At 36.0% G+C, this 21,680-nt stretch overlaps 3 protein-coding genes and 1 pseudogene across 3 annotated transcripts; 3 read left to right on the forward strand and 1 right to left on the reverse strand.

The window, feature by feature from the left end:
- The first annotated feature begins 7,311 nt into the window (after positions 1–7,311).
- LOC137732710 (uncharacterized) lies at positions 7,312–7,856 on the forward strand (annotated as a pseudogene).
- A 3,655-nt stretch (positions 7,857–11,511) lies between these two features.
- LOC137731570 (protein CDC73 homolog) lies at positions 11,512–13,455 on the forward strand. Its single transcript, XM_068470709.1, has 3 exons — positions 11,512–12,653; positions 12,811–12,893; positions 13,051–13,455. Exons 1-3 carry the CDS (start codon positions 11,609–11,611, stop codon positions 13,141–13,143), a joined length of 1,221 nt encoding a protein of 406 aa, XP_068326810.1. The 5' UTR covers positions 11,512–11,608; the 3' UTR covers positions 13,144–13,455.
- Positions 13,456–14,026: 571 nt separating this feature from the next.
- Positions 14,027–15,054, reverse strand: LOC137730443 (non-specific lipid transfer protein GPI-anchored 5). Its single transcript, XM_068469431.1, has 3 exons — positions 14,666–15,054; positions 14,426–14,476; positions 14,027–14,298 (listed from the first exon to the last, which is right to left on the reverse strand). The coding sequence occupies exons 1-3, from the start codon at positions 14,979–14,981 to the stop codon at positions 14,171–14,173; spliced, it is 495 nt and encodes a 164-aa protein (XP_068325532.1). The 5' UTR covers positions 14,982–15,054; the 3' UTR covers positions 14,027–14,170.
- Positions 15,055–19,792: 4,738 nt separating this feature from the next.
- Positions 19,793–20,984, forward strand: LOC137730548 (non-specific lipid transfer protein GPI-anchored 20). Its single transcript, XM_068469532.1, has 4 exons — positions 19,793–20,209; positions 20,321–20,347; positions 20,538–20,588; positions 20,700–20,984. The coding sequence occupies exons 1-4, from the start codon at positions 19,873–19,875 to the stop codon at positions 20,909–20,911; spliced, it is 627 nt and encodes a 208-aa protein (XP_068325633.1). The 5' UTR covers positions 19,793–19,872; the 3' UTR covers positions 20,912–20,984.
- Positions 20,985–21,680: the final 696 nt, after the last annotated feature.

The raw sequence follows: 21,680 nt of genomic DNA on the forward strand, positions 1-21,680 counted from the left end.
CTTGCAATTCGTGGAATAAGGATGCAGTCCCAAATGTGGACAGGTTAAAAAGCTATGTAAGCTTTCAAGGATGACAAGTAGTCATTTGAAATTGGGTGAAGATGTTCTGACCCTGATTAGCTTAATCATAGTTAGGCATTGAATTAGTTAGTAAAATGGGATTATTACAAGTAATTAGGAAAGTCTGTTAGATTCTGCTAGCTGGTAGTGGTTTGGGAGTATTATAGATAGTCCATTGTGTAATTGTTTTGCCTGATGGTTAATTTGATAAAAAGAAATTAAATACAAAAATATTTGGAGCTCTGCTTCTTCATCTCTCCTTCCCTCTTCTTCCATAGCCTTCTTGTGCTACTTGCAGGTTGATTAAGGGAATTGAGAATTGGGTTGTATCAGAAGAGGGAATTGATGAGAGATCAAAATTTGAGAGAGGGAGAGAGAGAGAGGGAGAGAGAGAGAGAGAGAGTGATCGATATCAATATCAGAAGCCCTATATTTCTCTGACGAACCTAACTCAGCTCAGGCAACACGATCTCCCGATTTCGTCAAAGGCCACAAACCTCCTCCACTATCATTTTACAGTTCTTCTACACCCTTCGTTAATCCCTCTTTTCAATTTTTGGCAATCCACCCAACCGCCAATTGGGGCTCTCAGGGCCACTTTGACCCACTCATTCGCTAGTTGATAATATCTTTCTACACCCATTTTTTTATTTTATTAGGGTGTAATGGAAATATAAAATTAAAAAAAAAAATTAATGGATGCAGAGATAAGTTAACTGGGTTCAAATAAAAATTTTCAAATTATAATTGGATACACATAGATTTATAAATGCCTTTCAAATCTAATATAATCTTATTCCAATACACCCTCGAATTATCTATAATAACTATTTAAGCTAATTTTGGGGTGATCCACCCCCTTATGTTACCAAAAAATTAAAAAAAAAGTACATCGTCAAGTTTATTTTTGGTACTGTTTATTACACCAGTAAACTCAAGAAATTTAATCAATTAAACTCGAAAAATATATATATTTTTTTGTTTTACACAAAGTGGACTGAAATACTACTAATCCAGCGACTAACGAATTGAAGGCTGAAGATGGAAAGAATATACACGTACCTTAATATTTCTGGCTTCTTTGATAGCTTCAACAAGCTTGAGCTGCAACAAAAGATTGTGACTCCGAAAATGCACCCCAGACATGGTACAAATTACAACATCGACAAGCTTGACAGCTCGAACAAGGCTTTGGAGATCAGAAAAGGAGCCCTACACAAGGTGAGACCCTTGCTTCTTGAAGGCCAAGAGCATCTGCAGCTTCTCAATATCAAGGCCGATCTTTGGCCTTTGAAGGATGTATGTTGGGTGACCCGAGGCAAGGTTTGCCCTAACAATCCTTCTCCCGACGTACCCAGTACCACCTACCACAAGAACCTTGCTGTTTCCCATACCTACCAAATATCACTTCTGTTTACCTCTTGTTTGTTAGTTTTTCTTGCAATGTTAAGGGAATAGTAGCTCTATATAGGAGTCGAACACCTGGAGCCTGCAGGGGAGTCGCTTTGAAATATTTGCATTGGTTTTTGCTTGAAAAATTAAAACTAAAAAAACGTCAGCAAAGGAAAATGAACTGGTTTGGTATTGTTCAGATTTTAGTGCATGCACGTGTTTTTGTTGGAAACTTATATTATCCATCTACCCACACGCTATGCGTATATTATTCTGCTATGACTTATATTTATAGGGTTAATTACATTAATACTCTTTGAGGTTTATTATATTTTCACAAAACTTCTTCACGTTTAAGTAATTACACTAATATCTCCTCACGTTTTAGTTTACTATCACATCACCCCTTAAATGGCAAATTTAACCTTTTAATTAATTACTAAAATAAAAAAATCTTTGTAAATAAATAGAAATAAAGTCAAACTAAAAAAAAAAAAAAAAAAAAAAACATTAAACATTATAATAAAACAAAAGAAATTCTATATAGCATCATAAAATTTAATTTAAAAAAATAGAAGAGAAAATCCTGTACGAACTGAACTCTCATGTCTAGCACATATGAAAAGCTATTCGAAATTTGGAACATGACCTAGAGCAGAGCCAGACTTGATTGTCCAGGATAAACGTTATCAATTAGCTAGTCTTCATATAAAACTCCTCTATTCCTATACTCATAGTCATACAAAAAGATGGGCATTAAAGTTCAAGCTTGAGCTGGTCTTTTTCACTTGAGAGGAGGTGAAGAACGTAGGTGGATCGCGACGACCCAAGCCCAAAACATGGCCACATGGCTCCGCATCTGTTCAGAGCATGTCTGGCTTTTGCATAAGAGTAAGGATAACGTTAGGAAGACTAAATTTGTAAATAAAATTTTGTAAATTAAATGACATTGAAATTGATGATTGAATTATTATTTAAGCGTTAATAAACATGTTCATTCCTATTGGTGACACATTATTTAGTTTGCAAATTTTTTCTATAAAATTAGTCTCCCTAGCATTACCCTTTGCATAAACATGGGAAACAATTTGTTTCCTCAGATTTGGTTTCTCTTTCCTGCAAATTTATATGCCAAACGAGCCAGATGTTTAGAACCCTAAAACCCTAGTTGTTGCTTTGCGATTATATATATAATTTTAATTTAGTTTTTCTAACTTGATTTCTCTTTCTATTCATTTATAAAGATTTTTTTATTTTTATTTTAGCTAATTAACTACAAGGGTATAGTCATCATTTAAGGGGTCTTATGAAAGTGAATTAAAATGTCAGGGATGTTAATCTAATTTTTCAAACGAAACGTGAAGATTTTTGTGAAAACAATAAGCCTTAGAGGGTGTTAATTTAATTAATCATATATTTATATCACTTTTTTAGGTGACCGTTTTTTTTTTTAACAATAAAGAATTGGCTTTGAAAAAGTTGGGGTGGGAATTGGGGGAATAGGATTTTACCAAGATATTCTTTGTGTGAATTCTGGAAATCATTTCATCGTATCTGTTCATTTATTATCTTGCAGCCAAAAATTATTTTGAATTTTTTTATTTAAAATTGAACCCAATAGTACTTGATAAAAACTGACCGTATGATGTATGGTAAACAGATATGAAAAATAAACATAATAAAATAATTCTCTAAATTTTCACAAAAAAAAACTAAAGAGAATCCTCGTCCGGAATTGGAGTTTTGAAAGTGGAGGCGCGGGTGGTTCAGTTTTATTTTATTTTATTTTATTTTTTATATTTGTTGTGGAAAGAAGCGAAGAGAACTGTGAGAGAGAGAAAGATAAAATCAAATCTTTAAAGTTGAAGAAAACAAGAAAGAAAAGGAGAAGCGATACTTTCCTAATCCACTTTCATTTGCTTTGAGTAAATCTGACAATGATATTTTTGGAAGTACTGCAGGACTATTTACAGGCTTATGCTTTTGAAATATTAAAATTGCGCGGATTCGTCACATTATTTTTTGCATACGTTATTTAGACTCATTTTTTAATTTATTTTAACAATTTAAATTGTTTATTTTTAAGTCTTTCATAAAAAATTATGTCTATCACAGACAAACCTGAAACCATATAACTATAGGTTTAAGGATATATGATTTTTTTGTACAGTCCATTTTCTTCATTACAAACGAATGTCTTATTAGTTTTGAATTTATATACTTTTTTGTGAGAAATGTCTATGATGTTTTAGAAGATAAACGATTTGATTTGTAAAAATACATTAAAGAGTAACTCACAGAAAAATGTGTATAAAATTTAGGAAAAAAAAAAAATATTGTGTCATGAATCCGTCGTTAAAGTTTGTTGTGCCCACTCCCCACTGTCCTAATTTGTTAACAAATGACAAAAACACAAAGAATGACAAAACAAAATCAAAACAAGCCTAATTGCATGAGTAAGAGTGTAAGACCTTTTGATTTGAATAAAACTATTTGTATCACCTCAATTTTTAACTTACAATTATGTGCACCGTCTTATTATTAAATTAATTGAAGGGCAGTGCCTCAGTGCCTTCACTTTTTATTGCATAAATATACCCAAACCAAAGGCTCTTCCAACATCCTCTCACAATTTCCAAGTGACCATAGTAAGAAATAACCTGGCAATTTCTGACACGACCCGATAACCCGACACGACACGACACGAAATTAACAGGTGTTTGGGTCGACACGATAACGAATCGGGTCTTATCGGGTAACCCGATAAGCACCTGTTAAGATAACGGGTTGGGTCGGGTATACACGTGGGTAAACACGATACACGATAAGCAGAATATTATTTTTATAATTTTATAACCCTCAAAAAATACTGTAATAATTATATACATTAATTTTACAATTTTATACCCCTAAAAATTATAATAAATATATATATATATATTAAATTAACTATAAAATTTATAATAATTATAATAATTATATATACTATAATAATTATACCCCCAAAATATTAAGTCTATCTATACTAATTATATATATATATATATATATTAAATTTTATAAAAACTATAATAATTATTAATTAATAATTTAATATGCATGATCATGCATTGCATATTTGCATGATTTTGCATCCATTGAAATTTGATGCGTCAGGACTCAGATATGATTTGTTTCCATTCTCAAATTTCAATAATCAATTTCTTGCCATTGCCATTTGCCAACTTGCCGCCCTTTTTGAAAAAAAAAATGGAGGGAAAATGAAAATGTTAAGAAAAGTTGAAAATAAAACAAAAAAGTGAGGGAATTCAATTAGGGAAAGATGTTGGAGGGAAAAGTGAAAATGATAAGAAAAAGTTGAAAAGGAAACAAAAAAGAGAGGGAAAAATGAAAATTAATAGAAGTGGTGAATCTAAGTATAAATAAACTCTAAGTGTTAGTCAATCTATCGTTTTACGAATTCTCCAAAACTAATTTCAACGATCCAAACCGTCAAAATTGTTTGTATATGCTTGGAGATCATATCAGCAAAAAATCACAAAAAAAAAACATTCAGAGATCAAGTAAACGGGACAAAGCTTTTCAACGGTTATAAATGAAAAATCACGATTTAACGGTTATTTTAACTCCGATTTTGATGATTTTTTATAACTACACTCATTGACCCTATATGAATACAATGAATGAATTTGATATTCAATTTAAAATATTTACACAAGTGGATACCACAAAATCTTATGTTATACTTAATAAAAGTATAAATAAACTCTAAGTGTTAGTCAATCTATCGTTTTACGAATTCTCCAAAACTAATTTCAACGATCCAAACCGTCAAAATTGTTTGTATATGCTTGGAGATCACGTCAGCAAAAAATCACAAAAAAAAAACATTCAGAGATCAAGTAACGGGACAAAGCTTTTCAACGGTTATAAACGAAAAATCACGATTTAACAGTTATTTTAACTCCGATTTTGATGATTTTTTATAACTACACTCCTTGACCCTATATGAATACAATGAATGAATTCGATCTTCAATTTAAAATATTTACACAAGTGGATACCACAAAATCTTATGTTATACTTAATAAAAGTATAAATAAACTCTAAGTGTTAGTCAATCTATCGTTTTACGAATTCTCCAAAACTAATTTCAACGATCCAAACCGTCAAAATTGTTTGTATATGCTTGGAGATCACATCAGCAAAAAATCACAAAAAAAAAACATTCAGAGATCAAGTAACGGGACAAAGCTTTTCAACGGTTATAAACGAAAAATCACGATTTAACGGTTATTTTAACTCCGATTTTGATGATTTTTTATAACTACACTCCTTGACCCTATATGAATACAATGAATGAATTCGATCTTCAATTTAAAATATTTACACAAGTGGATACCACAAAATCTTATGTTATACTTAATAAAAGTATAAATAAACTCTAAGCGTTAGTCAATCTATCGTTTTACGAATTCTCCAAAACTAATTTCAACGATCCAAACCGTCAAAATTGTTTGTATATGCTTGGAGATCACATCAGCAAAAAATCACAAAAAAAAAAACATTCAGAGATCAAGTAACGGGACAAAGCTTTTCAACGGTTATAAACGAAAAATCACGATTTAACGGTTATTTTAACTCTGATTTTGATGATTTTTTATAACTACACTCCTTGACCCTATATGAACACAATGAATGAATTCGATCTTCAATTTAAAATATTTACACAAGTGGATACCACAAAATCTTATGTTATACTTAATAAAAGTATAAATAAACTCTAAGTGTTAGTCAATCTATCGTTTTACGAATTCTCCAAAACTAATTTCAACGATCCAAACCGTCAAAATTGTTTGTATATGCTTGGAGATCACATCAGCAAAAAATCACAAAAAAAAAACATTCAGAGATCAAGTAACGGGACAAAGCTTTTCAACGGTTATAAACGAAAAATCACGATTTAACGGTTATTTTAACTCCGATTTTGATGATTTTTTATAACTACACTCCTTGACCCTATATGAATACAATGAATGAATTCGATCTTCAATTTAAAATATTTACACAAGTGGATACCACAAAATCTTATGTTATACTTAATAAAAGTATAAATAAACTCTAAGTGTTAGTCAATCTTAAAAACAAAAACTCTTTATCCTTCCACATTTAATATTTGTAATAGATTAGTAGTGTATGTATTATTTTTTTTATTAGGCTTTCATTTTCGAGTGTAGATATAGTACTTGAACGAGAAATGTTTTAATGTTTTCAAGTAATATTTATGTCGCAATGTGTGGTATGTGCAAATTTTAAAAAAATATATTTTTTTCTTAACGGGTCATAACGGGTCGGGTCACTTTACCCGTTGGGTAAAGTGACACGACCTGTTAAGGACCCATTAAGATAACGGGTGTGACACGACACGACCCGTTAAGATAACAGGTGTTACACGAAAACGACACGAACACGACAGACACGACCCGTTTGCCAGGTCTTTAAACCACATGGTAAAACCCTCGAGGGAGAAAAAAGAGCCACCTATGCTAATAACAAAACATATAACGTTCCAATATTATTATCAGACAACAAACACATTAATCATGAAGAATCTACATCATCCCAAAAAGATACACCTCAATGATTAAGACTACAGCGAGCCACTCCATGTGCCACTGTGTTTGCCTGTCGATAATGAGAAATATGTGTTTCGACGACTCTACCGCTTAGTCAATTTTGTTCCACTTAATCCCTGTTTCATGGCCACATATCTTTCCGGCTAAATAATAGGAAACCTTTCTCTTGTTACATGAATCCAATTTTCATTTCATCCGGAAAAAAATAGAATGTCACATACATATGGAGGAGGAAAGAAGCGGAGGCAGTGACATTGACCTCTCCAAGACCAGCCTTAGCCCGTGGGAGATTTCCGACATTGACTCTTTCATGGTGTGGGTTTTCGATGAGAAGGTGCCCCTTTTCTGCATATGGGAAGCTTATGACAACAAAGAAAAAGGTCTAGATTATATCAAGAATATCGATACAAAACACTCTTAGTTCAAGGCAATTTGCCTTGACAACAGACCAATTGGTGCCATTTTCGTCATCCTGAATTTGGGCAACGACCGGTGTAGAGGTGAACTTGGCTATATCTTGGGGTCCAAGAACTGGGGCAAGGGGATTGAACCCAGGCTGTGAAGTTGGTGGCTGATACAATATTCAAAGAGTGGACACATTTGGATAGCCTTGAAGCTCTTGTTGATGTGGACAATGTGGGATCGCAAAGGTTACTTGAGAAGGTGGGGTTTAAAAGAGAAGTTGTGCTGAGAAAATATTTTACTTTGAGGGGAAAATGTAGGGACATGGTGATTCTCAGTCTTCTTTCTACAGATTGGCAAACTTGATGTATTTGTACCCAATAAAAGTTAAATACAGTTATGCAAAGTAATGTTGTATTTGATATATATTTGTGATTTCAATTAGTTAAAAATGTAATGGTATTTCATGAATCGTCATTTTAATTAATGATACTGCTTGTATTCCATGGGGAACTTACTTGCCCACCATTTATGATTTACGAATTTTTAGTATCCAAACATTATAATGGAACTCGTTCATTCTCTTTATTATCATCCAAGGCCGGCCTTGTGGATAGCCGAAGTAGGTGCCTACCTAGGGACCTCAATTTTTTTTTAAATACACACACACATGTACTAGCCTTTTTTGCACACGCAAGGTTTTTTTTACATCACGACACACTACTCGCGGCAGTTAGAGTTTTTTTTTTTTTCCTTCCACATTTGGTTCGAGTGGAAAAGTGTTTTATTTTTGTTTTTGTGAAGGCAAATGAACCATACTAATATAAACAAAATATAAATTGAACCCATAATTGAAACACACTAAAATTTTAATCAATACAAAAAAGGAATAACGCATATAAGATGACGATCTCTGATATGTTGCTCCTATCATTTCCCTACATACTTGATCTGTTGAAGTCCACTTTAAATTCTTTTGGTTCCCACATTTTAAAAAAATGGACACAATATAATTTATTTGACAAAAGAAAAGATAACATGAGAGGAAAATTACTATAATAGTTAGGTAACATATGAAAGTGATCAATAATAAAAATTCATGTTACATATTTCGTACATTACCATTTATGTTAATGTTTATGTTAATGTTGTGAGTTAGAGGATAAAGATACATTTAATAGCACCACTACTTTTCACTCTAATATTCATGTAGTGTGAGGACACTTCTCCATAATATAACATCAACTCATAATTCAACCAGTAAATCAAAGTCTATAGTGCATGAAAAAGTGATGCCTGAGTTGATCACATGTATTTACATATTGGTTTTGAATTTGTGTAGCATGTGGATCAATAGAGCAAGCTGTTGGTGTGCAAAATGAGATTGTCTAATTTATTGTAATTGATCTTTTTTTTCATCAAAAGGTTTTTTGATGCAATTGTTGTTGCTAAAATTTTGAATGCCCCTTTGGTTATTCCATACCTTGAAGTTAATCCCGCATGGCAAGATTCGAGTTATAAAGTGAGTATGCTAACTTGGAATTGTTCCTAGACGTTATTATTTCTGTCCAAGGGGAGCCATTGATGGGAAACTTCTTTTGCAACCCGTTTGATCTTTCAACTATTCCACATAAGGTTATCTGCAAGCCAAAACCTAATAGCTAGTCTCTCCGCCACACTCACCCCTCACCTAAACCGTAACCAAAAAGCAAAAAGTCGGCGCCGGCTTCGTTTTATACCGAACTCTTCTAGTTGGATAAAGAGAGAAAAAGAAGAGTGAGTAAAAAAATTAACCAAAGAAAACACAGAACAGTGAAGACCAAATTAACTTCATTACCTTGAGGAATATGAGTCAATGATTAAAGAAGAGAGATCCGCAGAGAGAAAAGCTAACCTCAAGGCTACAACACCTTGAAAAACTAAGGTACTTCCCTGTTGCTAAGTAAGGGGAACTCATGCACTGATACACATTAGTAAGAATTAACCACACGCTGTAAAAATATTCATCATATACATCAATCTGATACACATTGGAATTTATCATGCACTGATACAACATAGATACAAATAATTAACACTTCAAAATATTCATCATGTACATCAATCTGTCTCTTGAGCTTGAATTGGGCATAAGTGTGTAAATTCCAATTCACATGTCTAAAAACTGATTCCCTTCTGTTAGCAAATTCCATATCGAATTGTACCTGGACCAATAATAATTTGAGGCAACCGAACCTACACATTTAGGCCTTTCAACTATTAAAAAATAGATTTGTAAGTCAAACAATCTAATAATCCAAGCACAAAAATGCAAATTGTACAGTTCACACTGTTAGTCCATTCTTGCAAGAGTAAGGGATAATGTTATTGTTAAATTGTACAGTTCACACTTTTTAGCTCTACGCATAATTATCCAGTATGAGATCTTTCACAATGAGATATACTTATACAGTAACGGTATTTAATTATAAAGATTAGTTGAGTAGCTGACTCTGTTAGTCCATTCTTGCAAGAGTAAGGGATAATGTTTTTGCTTTTTAAAATAGTTCCCCCTGCGTAATGGATATCATTTGCTATCAATGGAGAATTCTTTCTCATCTTAAATTTAAAACGAAGTTGATTGGATTTGCACCAACGGAAACATACATTTGATACCACAATAGAAGGATAGATCTTTTTTAATTTTTACATATTGAATGGAGTTCTTCCATTCTAGTCTATTTACTGGTACAAATCGTTGATATTGGATCAATTGTTTTCTTTCTTTTGTCCTAGCCCATGATCTAAACGAGTCTCACATACATCATAGTACATGTTCCTCGTCGTTGTGGACATCCCCCAAGAGTGGGGGATTTCGTGAGATTTCTGATTGGTTGTCTTGAGTTTCTAATAAGTTGTTTAATAGTTGGCATATTGAATCATGTACATAATGGGCTGGTTTAGTTCGATCTTAATCGGATGATTATGAATTATTTTATTTCTATATTAATAGATTAATGAATAGAATATTAAATCCGGTAAGAAGATAAAATCTCAAATCACCAATTTGTTTGAAATTTTTGTTATTTTTTCTTTTTTATTCAATTGCTACAAGATCAACAATTCCATGACCTTGGGCTTCTGTTAATGACATAAAAACATCTCTTTCCATATCTTTGGATACAATCCATAAGGGTTTGCCTGTCCATTGTACATAAATCCTTTTGACAGTTTCACGCAGCTTCAAAAAATCTTCCGCTTCCAAGATAAATTCTTCCGTATGTGCCTTATAAAAAGAACTAGCAGGTTGATGGATCATTACCCTGATGATATAACATAATAAATGTTAATTCTATCTCGCATGATGATAAGGTGAAGAGATAAAGAATAATAAAATATATAATTGAACAACTGTACATGCATCTTTTACGCATTGCATATGGCTTTATAATGGAATTCGTTTTTACGTTGCTTAAATATCAAATAAATTAAATTAAATATAGAGTCTATCAGACTCGGGTTGGTAAATGATCTAATAACCACCCTTATTATTGTTTTTGGAGTAGTTCAAAAATACTATGATGGCTCCATTGCTTTATATATTTATTTCGTCAGTTACTTAGCAATCCCACACAGCCAAGATGTAGGTTTTGTGTTGGCCACATCATCAATTAATAAAAAAAATGTAACAGTATGTGGTACATTGCAACATAATGCAAAGTCTAAGTGATAATAAAAAATTTAAAATTCAAGTGGTAAATATGCATATCAACAAAAATTCTAACATTTGAGGAAACTTCTTTTATAAAAAATAAAATAAAATAGAAAGTCGTTATTAACACTCTAATAAAGTAATACGGATCGAAAAAGAAAAAGCAAAAGAGAAAGGAATTGTTTATTTATGGTGTTCACGACCACCATATTTCCAAATCCATTCCTCTATAGGATATAATCCAAGGCCCAATACATAAAATCTCACTCTACACAGAAGTCGTATATACACGAAGGGAAGCCCAAACCTCAAATCCCAAACCAGATAACTTCTCGTCTACTCTCTGAAATCGTTAGAGTCGAGTGTTTCAGTGATCACTCACATCACTTTCCACTACAGCAGCAGCAAGCAAACTGCATCATCCTCTATGGACCCGCTCTCGGCCCTCCGCGACTTCACAATCCGCGGTGAGCTCGACAAGATCGTCCGGATCAACGACGAGTTCCGGTTCGGCTCCGACTACAGCTTCCCCTGCCACGCAGAGACCGCCTACCGCTCCAAGCAAGGCAATCTCTACACCCTCGAAACCCTCCTTTATTATGTCAACAACCACCATATCAAGCACACCGACTACATCCAGTGCGCCCGCACCCAGGGCATCCCCTCCGTCACTTTCCCCGACCGCAAGCCCCTCCTCGACTACCTCACCGGAAAGATCTCCTCCTCCGACTCCATCGAGTTCCTCCTCCCTCCCCAAAATGACGCCGTCCACCTCACCAAAATCTCTACCACCCTCGATTCCGCCAGCAGCGACAACGGCGATTACGACGCCTCGGATTCTAGGGTTTTTACTCAAATCGAGACGCCGGTGGACTGCATGTCGTTGATTTGCTCCAGCGAGCGCCCGTTGAAGGACCGGGAGGGATTGCTGGAGTGTAAAGGTAGGAACTTTTACGCCGTTTTGACCTCGGCGACGAAGCGAGAAGAGGAACGACAGCGTATTGAGTCCCAGCAGAGGAAGGATGGGCTGGTGGCGAAGAGTAGACTAATGGGTTCCGACGAGAGGGGCATGACCGGGTTCGGAGATGAATCGGGTTACGACCCGAACCCGAAGCCCAAATTGCACCTCAAGGGGGGTAAAATTGGGGAAGGTGTGCCCATAATTTTGGTGCCCAGTGCTTTTCAGACGCTGATCACGATTTACAATGTGAAGGAGTTTTTGGAAGATGGGGTTTATATACCCACTGATGTGAAGGTGAAGCAGATGAAAGGGGCGAAGCCGGACTGCGTGACGGTGCAGAAGAAGTTTAGCAGGGATAGGGATCGGGTGGTGACTGCTTATGAGGTTAGGGATAAGCCCTCGGCGTTGAAGGCGGAGGATTGGGACCGGGTTGTGGCGGTTTTCGTGTTGGGGAAGGAGTGGCAGTTCAAGGATTGGCCTTTCAAGGACCATGTTGAGATTTTCAATAAGAGTAAGTGAAAACTTTCAGTTCTGAGGTTTTAATTGCATTGAGAAATTGTTATCTGGGTCATTGAGATTTTAGCTTTCTGAATTTTTTTTATGTGACCTTTGAAAGTTCGTTGTAGCTGATTTCATGTGTTATTTGTGTATGTGGTGTTGTGATGCAGTTATGGGGTTTTTCATGCGGTTCGAAGATGATAGTGTGGAGTCAGCAAAGATTGTGAAGCAGTGGAATGTGAAGATCATCTCGGTGAGCTATTTTTGCCATCTTGAGCTTCCTTGCTTCTTTGTTTTTAGATAGTTATGCTAGTTAGGGTCTTGCTTTTGTCATTAGAATCAGTGTTCCACTTCATTCTTGTTTTTTGTTTTGTTGTTGGTCAATATTGAACTGTGTTCTAAATGTGCAGATTAGCAAGAATAAACGACATCAAGATAGAGCTGCGGCATTGGAGGTGTGGGACAGATTAGAAGAATTTGTGCGGTCAAGATCACATTCTTGATGTGCATCAAGTTGCGGAAGAAAGAGATTATAGCAGTCATGTTGGTGCAGGTTGCGCTTTTGTGCTCCTTCAACTATTAAGTTTTGCTATCAAAATGTTGAGGATTTTTTAGGATATGTAACGTTGCAATTTTTTCTGAGGAGTGATGAGACTATATCAATCTAAGAGTACTTGGAGATGCTTGGCTGAATATCCAGGGTTGGCAAGGAGAATGGCTGAGGATAGATACTTGAAGATGGACTTGTTGTTTTACATATTTGCAATGTTAAGCAAACCTTTGCCCGACCATTGCAGATATGCAGAGGGTTTCCCAGTCCATCTAAAACTGATTGAGAAACAGTGGTCCGCGCCATTGAACCTTCTTTTCCTGAGGTTCTGCAAGACTCTGGGTGACATTCATCGAATGCAGTATCTTCACATATTTGCAAACTAGTCGGAAGGTATACAGGTCCAACATCTCCAGCCATCTAGGGGGACAAACTGCGTTATACAGCAAACGCTCGTCGTGGAAGTGATGTGTATATCCGCGAGGACGGAGATTGAAAAGCCTATTTGTATATTGTGATTGATGTTTATGATCATAATTCTAATTCAGTTGATTGTAGCAGAAGATCGTTGATAGTGTTTTTTGATTGGGAAAACTAATGAAAAGGACATGGAAAATTTGAGTTTTAACGAAAATGACAAAATAAAAGGTAAAGAGAATAGTACATTATTGATTTTTTAATGTAAAAATGTGATTTTTTGTTAAGGTAAACAGTATCGGAAGCTTTTTGTTAGAAGTTATTCTTTTTGTTTTTCACTCAAAAGCCAGAAAACGTTTATTATCAAAGAAGGGACTAGTACAAATACCATATCAACCTCTCTGAGGTTACAATGAATATATCTATAATCTAACAACTGAATTCAAAATAATAATCCAATACGTCAATAATCACAAACGGTATTATGCGTATAACTCAAAAAGTTTGGCCAACAGAAACATATTATGTGTATTACTCGAAAAGTTAGACCAACAGAAAGAAAATCAGCACATTGTGAAGGTAGCGTATGCTGTAGCCAGGAGAAGAAAGAGTTGAGTCGGAGAGGACATCTTGATGGAGTATCCATCCGACATGCCGCCTTGAGTCGATGGTACAGTTTTTGAACCGGTTCCTGCACGATATGAACACCAATACAAAAATTTAGCGTCAACCTCACAGATGGAGCAGAGGATCAAAATTTCAACAGATTCATTCGCAACTAAAAGAATCATATGAAATGTTTTGTGTGCCTGAAGGACCTTCATTAGGAGAGTCTGCTGCTCCTGTTGGAGAACCAGCCGGAGAAGCAGCTGCGCAAATATAGCGGTATTCAAGTTATTAGAAGAAGATTAAAACCAATCATTAGAATGTGAGCATCCAACCGAAATTAATAGGGTGAGAGGCCCAAGATCATTTATGCTATTAGGGAAAGCTTCAATTCTCTGATGTAGGATTCACTCAAAACACCGACATAAGACATTGAGCATATGCAGGCTTACCATTGCACTTGCTGAGTGGTGGAGTCTGGACATTGCAAGCACCAGGCAATGCCAGAGCCTGAGTCTGGTTCACATTGATCCCTAGTGATGATCCACCGCCATTAAGGACCTCACACAAACACTGTGGGGAGGAAGCGACAACGCTGGCGAGCTGCGAGCAGCACCCGGAAGAAGGGGTGGAGGAGTTGCCAGTAATGTAACTGAGGCAGGGTGACATGCTGATGATCACGTTTGTGCAACTAGACTGGCCTGCTGCCCTTGCCAAGAACATGGTCACTAGGACAAGGACTAGAGACATCTCAAACTTTTGTGCCATTGGAATATAAGTTTTTTTGGGTTTGTGTGGGAAGTGATTGGGAAGCTGTGGTATATCTGAACTGGGATTTGAGTGTTTTGATTTGTTTGGTGAAGTTAAGGGGAGAAGTATGGGGCTTTTTGTAGGGGGGGGGAGATGAAGAAAGAGGACAGAAATGTTGGCTTAATTGGTAACCTAAAAAATGTTGGCTTAATTGGTAACCTAAAAATTGTTGGCTTAATTGGTAACCTAACTATTCCTACTTGTATTATGTCGCAAAAGGTTCTTCATTTTGTTATGAAGCTTTAGATTTAATAATTTGATTCAATTGTTGTATGGCTTAGCTGGCTATGGAATAGTACGAAGGTCGGTTATTGGGTTACCAACTTCTACCCTTTTTGGCATAGATTAGATCCCAACTTACAACTTTTAGATATTCAAGGACAAGTTGTTTTGTATTTACTGGATAACTCACTGTATTTGTATAGTACGTCGAATTAAACATGAAAGAAACTTATACCTCTCATGCAACCAAATTTTAGTCTCAGTGACGTTATCTCCAATAAATACTTACCACGTGTTTGAAAAAATTATATTACTTGTCCAATGAACCATTGACACATTGTGAGTTGGTGACATGAGAAAGCTTCTCCTTCCAATCCTCGCAAATGGCACTCATAATTTTAGAAGAATAAGTTTATTTTGTGTCTAATCCATTTTAATCCCTTCAAAATAAAAAATATTCATTTACTTCTACGTTCAAATAGATCTTAAATTATAATTTATTAAATCCAAGTAATAGGCACCAAATGAGCCTCGTAGAAGGTCATAACACAAGAGAGATAGCCGACAGCGAAACTCAAAGCCATACTTTATTCTATCTAAGAGAACAATATTTACCAACTCAATCAATCCTTGTTGGCTAAAGTACTTTTATCTTTTATTTTGTCTATACGAGTAATATTAGGAAAGTGAATCGCACAACACGTCAAACTTAAAAACTGATATATACTCTTAAGTTAAGATAACAAGCCCTTCAAATAAATACTTGTTAACATAATTACTTCGCCCTTGAAAGAGAAATTTGTTAAGATAATTACTTCTTAAATTGCCCAGCTGCTATATTTGAAAGAGATTTTGGAGACAATGGTAACTACATTTCTTTTTCTTTTTAGAATATTGCGCATGATTTGTTTGACAATGACGATATTTTTGGTAGCTTGTAGAACAAGGAAAGTTGACTTGAGCTTATGATTGTGAACAATGAAGAAAGTTTAACACCTGTCCATGCGATGAGGTATGGTGAACTACTCTTATCCTGTACTTGCTCCTGTCCACGAGATGAGGTAAGGTGAATTACTCTTATCCTGTATTTGCATGCTTCTCACAGCATATCTATGCTCGCATGCTGGTCAGCAAAAAGTTACTTGTCATATGATTATCCGACCCCTTTGCTTGAATAGCAAATGTGGAACGATTTCCCTATTATTATTGTGGCCTCGTGATACAATAATACATAAAAAAAGGAAATGTCTTATTGAACTAGGGCACTGCATTTTGGTGAACCCTAAGTCCTTCTCCTAAGCCTGTAACAGGAAAATGATTGTTGAAGCCAATTCTACTCATTTTTTTTTTTGTATTTCAAAGTTATTATTATTTTTCAATAATTATAGAGTTTCAATTACATAGTTACAAAGTTTGAATTTTTGTGAATAGTCAATAAAAATTTGTAGATCTCTCGTGGTCATTTTTAGTATTTTTGGATAGAGCTCGATCCTACGAACATATAGGCGAAAACCATTCGTGAAACGGAGTTGTAACGATAAATTTACAAACGACTAAAGTTGGGGCAAAAATGATCATTGAGACCTCTGTAAATAGAATTATAGAAGGCCCCATATTTTTTGGGGAGCCTTCCTATTTCTGGCGAATTGACTCGTGAGTCGACTGGGATCACCCTATTGCAGCAAACTCGACCTGCCTCCTGGGCGAGTTTACTAGGCCACTAGACTCCTCTCATCACCACGAGCACAACTCACCCCAATTCGACCATGTTTGGCCTCTGTTTCCAACAGGTGGAGCTCGACGGCTTCGAGTTGTCTCGACTGGAACTTGTCGTCACCGTCCACCCCGATGCCAACTATCACCACAAGTTGATAGCTCTTAAGCCCAGGAAGAGATCCCCACCCCTGATCATGCAGTTGAGCAGCAACGGCGGCGGGATGAGGCTTGGCCGCCACGAGCGACGCTGCATGGCCAGTAACCCGACTTTGCTTTCCAAGGCTAATTTCGATTTTCTAATCAGTTTTTAATTTCCGGTGGATGTGATTCAGTTGGTAGAGCTTACTTTTGTAAATGGCCTCCACTTGACCTTTGTTGTAGGCAAAGATTCGACCGTTGGATCGTTAGGAAATTTTAGTGTATTATTGTGCATATTATTTGATGCTTTTAGGAATTTATGGATCGAAAATCTAATATGCCAATCCTTCAAAATTGATTACATAGGGTTGTTGATCGTATCGTTGACCCCGTTGACTCAAGGTTAACTTTCAGTCAACATGTTTCGAAACATTCTTGAATGTTGAAGTTAGTATTATTAGATACCTAACAGAGCCTAATGGGCGTACCTTGATCAGTTTGTCATCCTGAAGGATGCATCTTGATTCGTGTGCAAGTGGCACCTTACTAAGATTTACGTGCTTATTATGCTTCTAGGAGAGAGTTGATAATGTGTGATTGCTAGTATATGATGATGAGCTAATAAATCTATTAGAATTTCAGTAGAACTAGTATGTATGAGTATTTAGTGTACTGTACTTCTTATGATTAGATCATACTTGGTTGATACGTGAAACCATTAGTGGTATGTGTTCACTATGGAAATGAATGACATATGATGCATGATGTGTGAAAATGAGACTATACCATGTAGCAGTGTGGTACATAGATGGTCTTGTCTGGTTAATCATCATTGGGAGACCATACTATTAGTTGACACTCATGGTTTTGCCTAGTTAATTTGCATTGGGAACCATGTGCATACTAGGCGTGACTTTGCTTGGTAAATCCGTATTGAGGGGTCACTGCCTAGTGTTATTGGATATGGTCCTACTTTGTTAATATGTATTGGGGGGCCACACTATTAGTTTTATGCATATGGTTTTGCTTGGTTAATCCGCATTGAGGGACCATACGCATTCTTGGGGTAGTTCCGTTGAGTTAGTCTGCAATCCTATATTCATTTGGATTCCGTTGAGTTGGTCTAGAATCACACTTCCCATTTGATTCCGTTGAGTTGGTTAGCAAACCTATATTCCTCTAGATTCTGTTGAGTTGGTTTAGAAATCCACTTCCAATTCGATTCCATTGAGTTGGTCTGGAATCTCACTTCCGATTTGATTTTGTTGAGTTGGTCTAGAGCCCTATATTCCTTTGGATTCCATTGAGTTGAACCGGAATCGCACTTTCGATCTGGTTCCATTGAGTTAGTTCAGAAACCTATATTCCTCTGAATTCCTTTGAGTTGGTCCAGAATTCCACTTCTAATTTGGTTCCATTGAATTGGTCTAAAACCCTATATTCCTATGGATTTTGTTGAGTTGGTACGAGATCCTACTTCTGTTATGTTGAGTAGTCTAAAATCTATTGATTTATACATTTAGTTCCATTGAGTGATTCTGGAACTCTAAGTTTTCCTGCTAGATAAGGCCATGATAAATTTTGGAAGTCATTGTAAATATAAGATGTTTTGGGGCTTAACAAAAGGGTGCACTACGAATGGCTTGATCCCGTCATAGGATACGCAGGCAATCGAACCTAAAGGTTAGTTGCAGCGATGCAATAAAAGGAATTTATTAGTACTACACAATCTAGCTCATAAATTTAGTCACGTTTCAAGATTAAATTTTCAGAATATGACAATTATTTGTTGTATCGCTACAATTACTGTCCTGTCGTCACGTGTCAATCTTGGACTTACATTGGAATCGGGGCGTGAAAAATTATTTCTTTTACATATCCTTTTTTATAATTAAATGATTCTTCTCTTTTCATGAAAATTTAAAAATCTGCTAAACGAAATAGCAACATGTTCATAGGTAATTCTTTTGTTGATTCCTAATTGTGTACAAGTAGCATAATTGGCTTAGTTTTGGCTCTCAATTTTCGGGAGTCCTTGTATTAATGAGAAGTCAGATAATAACAATGACTGAAATTGAGGCAAATTTTTTTATGTAACTTGTTTATCATTATGTGTCAATCTCTCACACACCACATGATTGAAATTGGAGCAAAATAATTACCATTAATTTAATACCCTATTATGTTCTATATCCCAAATCACATGATTAGACCATATAATACGTGAAATAAACACATATTGATAACCGTCGATTATATGAGAGAATCTCTCTAAAAGTGGAAGGTTTGGAATGATTGTTTTGCATGGATCCAATGCACACCTCTTTTCACTTGGTGTTACTTAATTTTGGTCACACTTTCATTCTTTATGTTCCTATTACTATGATTCTATTTCTAACAGATTTGAGCTATGAACCAACCATATGAAGCCATATAATAAAACCCAGGCTTGGACGTTTCTTAGTCAACAAGTCTCTGCCCAAATGCAAGTCAAAATATGCTTCATAAATATGCCACATAATACTAATCCCACCTACTCAAAAACCCCATTTTTTCCACATAGTTCGTTAAGGTAGTTGATCTCCAAAAACCAACTCCAAATATTCACGTTTCCTTCTTCCCTCCACTTCTCCTTAATCCCTTATAAATTCTCTCACCCTTCTCACTTACAAACACAACTCACGATTCACAATTCACCATAAAGTTGTACACATTTCCAGCTCCTACGGAACCACAAATTTCCTTCCGATTTCGACACAAAATATCAGATACTATGGAGATTTTCATGCCGTTCGCCCGTCTAGTTATGGCAATGGCAGTGCCTCTGGTCCTGGCTCTGCCAGTCTCCGCCCAAGTCAGCTCCCCTTGCACCGCCAACATGATTTCTAGCTTGTCCCCTTGCATGAGTTATCTCACTAATAGCAGCGCCAATGGTACATCACCAACCGCATCCTGCTGCAATTCGCTAAAATCCGTCACAAGTACTAGCAGGGACTGTGTGTGCCTCTTTGTGACTGGAAGCGTTCCCTTCCAGTTGCCAATCAACCGGACTCTAGCCCTCTCTCTTCCTCGTGCCTGCAACATCCCCGGTGTCCCTCTCCAATGCCAAGGTTAATTTAAAACTCTTGTAATTTTGACATGCTTTTTCAGTATTATCAACATGTTTAATTATGTGTAATTTTCTATATGAATACTAACATGAACATACGATGCTTGTGCAGCCGCTGGTGCACCCAGTCCTGCTCCAGGTACCATTTAGTCTGACGGTTTGTAATTTTAGGTTAATATTGCCTTGTCAGTCAGTCGGACATGTTACGATATTGTTTGAGATTGACAACGTAATATCATAACAATGTTGGACTGTCTGACGAGTGAACATTTTCGTATATCGTATGGTTGTTAGTAGGTGAACTAATGCTGTCTAATTGAATTTGGCAGGCTCCCTGTCGCCAACTCTTTCTCCTGGAGCTTCACCATCTGCTCCAACAGGTATTTTCTTAAATGAGTACATTTTCGAAGAAGCTTTGTAATGTTAAAGCGCTCAAATTGGTGACGGTTCTTAATATTGATATGCCTCGCAACATGCTTTCTGTTGAGCAGCTTCCTCTGTCCCAGAACCCACCTCATCAGCTGAGTCACCGGAATCCGACAACACACAAGGTTTAACTCCACCATCTACAACAGGGGGCTCTGCAGCTCCAACTGCAACTACTGGGAGCCGCCCGGTTCTGACTCCATCAGCTGCCACGCCCTCTTACTCGCCTTCTCTTCTGCTATTGGCATCCGGCGTTCTAGCTTTCAAGTTTTTCTAGGCTGATTATGTTATGTTCATCTCTATACATATTCTTTCGTACATTGTTGTATGAGTGTGAGTGTGATTCTTGTTTTTTGCTACTTCAGATCATTGTAAGCCATGTATTGGTGATTATTTATTGTATTAGTGAAATAGATATTTGTTTCGTTTTATTTGGGATCCCTTCAAAAATTCAGTTTCAGTAAATTACTTGGAGACTCATGAACGGATGACATAATTTTTTCTGTTTTCGTGTGAGAGGTTACATCGATCACTCACTACTCACTCCGCCCTTAATGAAAGAATGTTGACATACAATTGATTCCAACGTTCTTGAAGTTCTGTGTGGAGAGAAGAGTGAAGTGCTTGATGAAATGAGTCATAACTCATATGTTATCGCTTGTCCGTAATGAAAAATGATTTCGGTTTCTTTCTGTTGAACTCTAAGTAGATGGATTCGAAGTTCGAATCTGTAACCATGTGGTTATCTGCAAATTTGAGATTTTGTAAGCATTTATATAAAAGCTGGGGAACAAGCATTGTATTAAGCTTTAATGAATTCTCCATTTCCTTCGCTACAATAAATTGGTGAATATTGTAATTTTTCGAATAATGATTAGTTTGATACTTCTATCAATTTCTTGTTGAGCAATGCTAAAAAAGATAGTGTTACTGCATATATGTCAGTCGGGCAAGACAATGTGCCTGTCTCATGAACCGGAAGTCAATTCCTTTTAATAGATTGGAGTTGTTTAGCTACACAGTTTGTTAAAAGAAAAATTATAAAT

This window comes from Pyrus communis, chromosome 4 (assembly GCF_963583255.1).
Source record: "Pyrus communis chromosome 4, drPyrComm1.1, whole genome shotgun sequence".
In the NCBI taxonomy this organism is placed as follows: domain Eukaryota; kingdom Viridiplantae; phylum Streptophyta; class Magnoliopsida; order Rosales; family Rosaceae; genus Pyrus; species Pyrus communis.

What these genes read in the sequence shown, in the direction of transcription:
- LOC137731570 (XM_068470709.1), top strand. Translation starts at nt 11,609, where the DNA reads ATGGACCCGCTCTCGGCCCTCCGCGACTTCACAATCCGCGGTGAGCTC. An exon ending in TGTTGAGATTTTCAATAAGA is followed by an intron (nt 12,654 to 12,810) that starts GTAAGTGAAAAC and finishes GTTGTGATGCAG; the next exon opens with TTATGGGGTTTTTCATGCGG. An exon ending in GGAATGTGAAGATCATCTCG is followed by an intron (nt 12,894 to 13,050) that starts GTGAGCTATTTT and finishes CTAAATGTGCAG; the next exon opens with ATTAGCAAGAATAAACGACA.
- LOC137730443 (XM_068469431.1), bottom strand. Translation starts at nt 14,981, where the DNA reads ATGGCACAAAAGTTTGAGATGTCTCTAGTCCTTGTCCTAGTGACCATG. An exon ending in ACCACTCAGCAAGTGCAATG is followed by an intron (nt 14,477 to 14,665) that starts GTAAGCCTGCAT and finishes ATATTTGCGCAG; the next exon opens with CTGCTTCTCCGGCTGGTTCT. An exon ending in AGCAGACTCTCCTAATGAAG is followed by an intron (nt 14,299 to 14,425) that starts GTCCTTCAGGCA and finishes CATATCGTGCAG; the next exon opens with GAACCGGTTCAAAAACTGTA.
- LOC137730548 (XM_068469532.1), top strand. Translation starts at nt 19,873, where the DNA reads ATGGAGATTTTCATGCCGTTCGCCCGTCTAGTTATGGCAATGGCAGTG. An exon ending in TGTCCCTCTCCAATGCCAAG is followed by an intron (nt 20,210 to 20,320) that starts GTTAATTTAAAA and finishes ATGCTTGTGCAG; the next exon opens with CCGCTGGTGCACCCAGTCCT. An exon ending in TGCACCCAGTCCTGCTCCAG is followed by an intron (nt 20,348 to 20,537) that starts GTACCATTTAGT and finishes TGAATTTGGCAG; the next exon opens with GCTCCCTGTCGCCAACTCTT.